General features: G+C 48.8%; 1 protein-coding gene across 1 annotated transcript in view; it reads right to left on the bottom strand.

Annotated features, from left to right (window-relative positions):
- The window catches only part of MEOX2 (mesenchyme homeobox 2), a 201415-nt gene extending 200934 nt beyond the window's left edge, over positions 1 to 481 (bottom strand). Inside the window, exon 1 of the mRNA XM_082259072.1 lies at positions 1 to 481. This exon is cut by the window's left edge and continues 284 nt beyond it. Within this exon, the coding sequence (XP_082115198.1) occupies positions 1 to 218 (218 nt within the window). The 5' untranslated portion in view covers positions 219 to 481.
- Between the last annotated feature and the right edge of the window lie 2019 nt (positions 482 to 2500).

The raw sequence follows: 2500 nt of genomic DNA, 5'->3' as shown, positions 1-2500 counted from the left end.
TGATGGTGGTGGTGGTGGCCTCGGTGATGGTGGCTACCGAACATGCTCTCCTCGTTGGGGTAGCCGGCGATGATGCAAGACGACGAAGACGTGGAGAGGTCGGGGTAGGACATGTGGTCGGACCTTCCGTGCAGGGCCAGGGACGACTGGGAAAAGGGATGCAAGCCTTGCGAGGCGGCGTGCGGGCTGCGCAGGCAGCCGAACAACGTGTGTTCCATGGCATGCGAAGTTTCAACGGGAGAGTTTGCGAAAGAAGGATTAAACTCCACACGGCTGTCACTTTTCACTGTAAAATGATATAGGCTTTTTTTTTTTTTCTCCTCTACCCCCCCTCCAAGTAGTATTGGGAGCACCGATCAGATAATCCAGGTCTTCAGCTCAGTGGTGGCCGCTCTCCTAGGCTTAAACCTTCTACACTGACCCAGATGAGCTGCTCTCTGTGAGCTACTCAGATGTCAAGAGTAGGAGAGGTTAAAGGCAGCAGAAGGTGGTCCCATGAAGCTGCTTTAAGGGGGAAACAGCTCGCAGAGGATATAAATAGTGTGTAATGTGAGCCGGGGGCTGGCTTAGCAACACAGCACTGACCACAAACTCTCTCCAAAACTTTAAGAGGGCTCTGTGTACAATGCTGCAGCATCACCAGCACCGCTCTTCGCTGCTTCTCAGAAGACCAAGCTGGAGACACGACAACACCGAGCTTACCTATCACCAGGAACCAGGGCAAGACAAAGTCACCGGAGGCCAAGAGATCTGCTGACATGGCAGCTGACACAGGGGACCTGTGCTTCATGGACCTCTAGACTTCATGTGCATTTTGAAACATTGTATCTAAAAAAGAGAATAAAAATATTTTTTATTTTTTATTTATATTTAGGAATTTATTTATTTTATTTTCTTTTCTTTTTCATTTTCAGAGCCCATTCAGACTAGCGCGACACGACTTTGGGGGGCGACCTGTGAAGTCGCGTGCACCGCTGTGCACCGCGACTTCGGCGCGACTTGCAGAGACTTCACGTAATGGAAGTCTATGCAAGTCGCTCCGAAGTCGCCCCGAAGAAGTACAGGACCCTTTGTCTAAGTCGGAGCGACTTGTGTCGCTCCTATTAGAACGGGTCTTGTTGCAGTCAATGGACTGCGAGGGAGCGCGACTTGTCAGGCTGACAAGTCGCCTGACAAGTCGCGGTAGTGTGAATGGGGGCTAAGCAGTTACCTGCGTATTTCATGAATAAAGCCCGTCCCCCCCCCCCCCCCCCGTGCATTTTGAAACACTTCTACTTGAGGCTTGGTTCACATCTCAGCATTTTTGGGCGATTTTCTGCTCTAAGCCTTAGTTCTAAAAACGCCCAACAAGACAAATCCTATTCATTTCAATGGCCCCTGTTCACAACTGAGTGTTCTGCTACCTTAAAGCTGTAGTGTCCCCTGAGTACAAAAAAAATAAAATGTAAAAAAACCCTGAAAGACAATGGCATAATGTGCTAGTATGCATCACATACTAGCACATTAGGAAATACTTACCTTAGAACGAAGCCCCCTCACAGTCACCCGGACACCGCTAAGGAAGCTGTCATGTTCCCTCGGCGTCTTTTCCTGCGGACCTTCATAGCTTCTTTCCGGAAAGTGAACGGGAGTGACGTCATCACGGCTTCGGCCACTCACAGCGCCAGTGGCGCGATGACGTCACTCTTGCACATGCGCATGGGAGTTCACTTTCCGGCAAAGGAGCCGATAGGGAGCGCTGAAGGTCCGCCAGACCTTCAGAGCACATGCGACGCTGGTGTCAGCGGCTGCATGCAGGGCGAAAATCTCCTAAACCGTGCAGGTTTGGGAGATATTAATTTTACTTACAGGTAAGCCTTATTATAGGCTTACCTGTAGGTTAAACTTAAAAAGCGGAGTATACTACCCCTTTAAAGAGGTTGTAAAACCCCCCCCCCCCCCCCCGAAAAAAAGAAAAAAAAAAAAACCCTGTAAGACAAAGGCATAATGAACTAGTATGCTTGGCATACTTGCTCATGATGAAATACTTACCTTAGAACGAAGACCCCACAGTGTCGCCTGTTCACCGGTGACACAGCCGACATGTTCAGCCATCCTGCTTCCTGGTTCGCGTCCTCCGGACATCTGATTGGCCGGAGGCGCGATGACATCACTCCCGCGCATGAGCGCGGGAACCATCATTCACGGCACAGGGCTCTGAAGGAACGGCACGGGTGGCCGTTCCTTCAGAGCGCATGCGTCGATGACTTCATCGGCTGCATGAAATATAAATATCTCCTAAACGGTGCAAGTTTAGGAGATATTTACAATACCTTTAGGTAAATCTTATTAAAGGCTTTCCTATAGGTAAAAGTTATAGTGGGTTTACAACCACTTTAAGCAAAACGCTCATCGTTCAAAAAAAGTACATGAGCTTCTTTTTTGGCAGATTACATGCGTTTTACTGCTTTTCATTGTCACTTGTCAACTTAAAATGCCTGCACAAAAATGCTGAAAAACT

Source organism: Pelophylax lessonae (genome assembly GCF_965119305.1).
Source record: "Pelophylax lessonae genome assembly, chromosome: 5".
In the NCBI taxonomy this organism is placed as follows: Eukaryota; Metazoa; Chordata; class Amphibia; order Anura; family Ranidae; genus Pelophylax; species Pelophylax lessonae.
The sequence above is the reverse complement of the archived record's forward strand: the minus strand, read 5'-3'. Positions and strand labels throughout refer to the sequence as shown.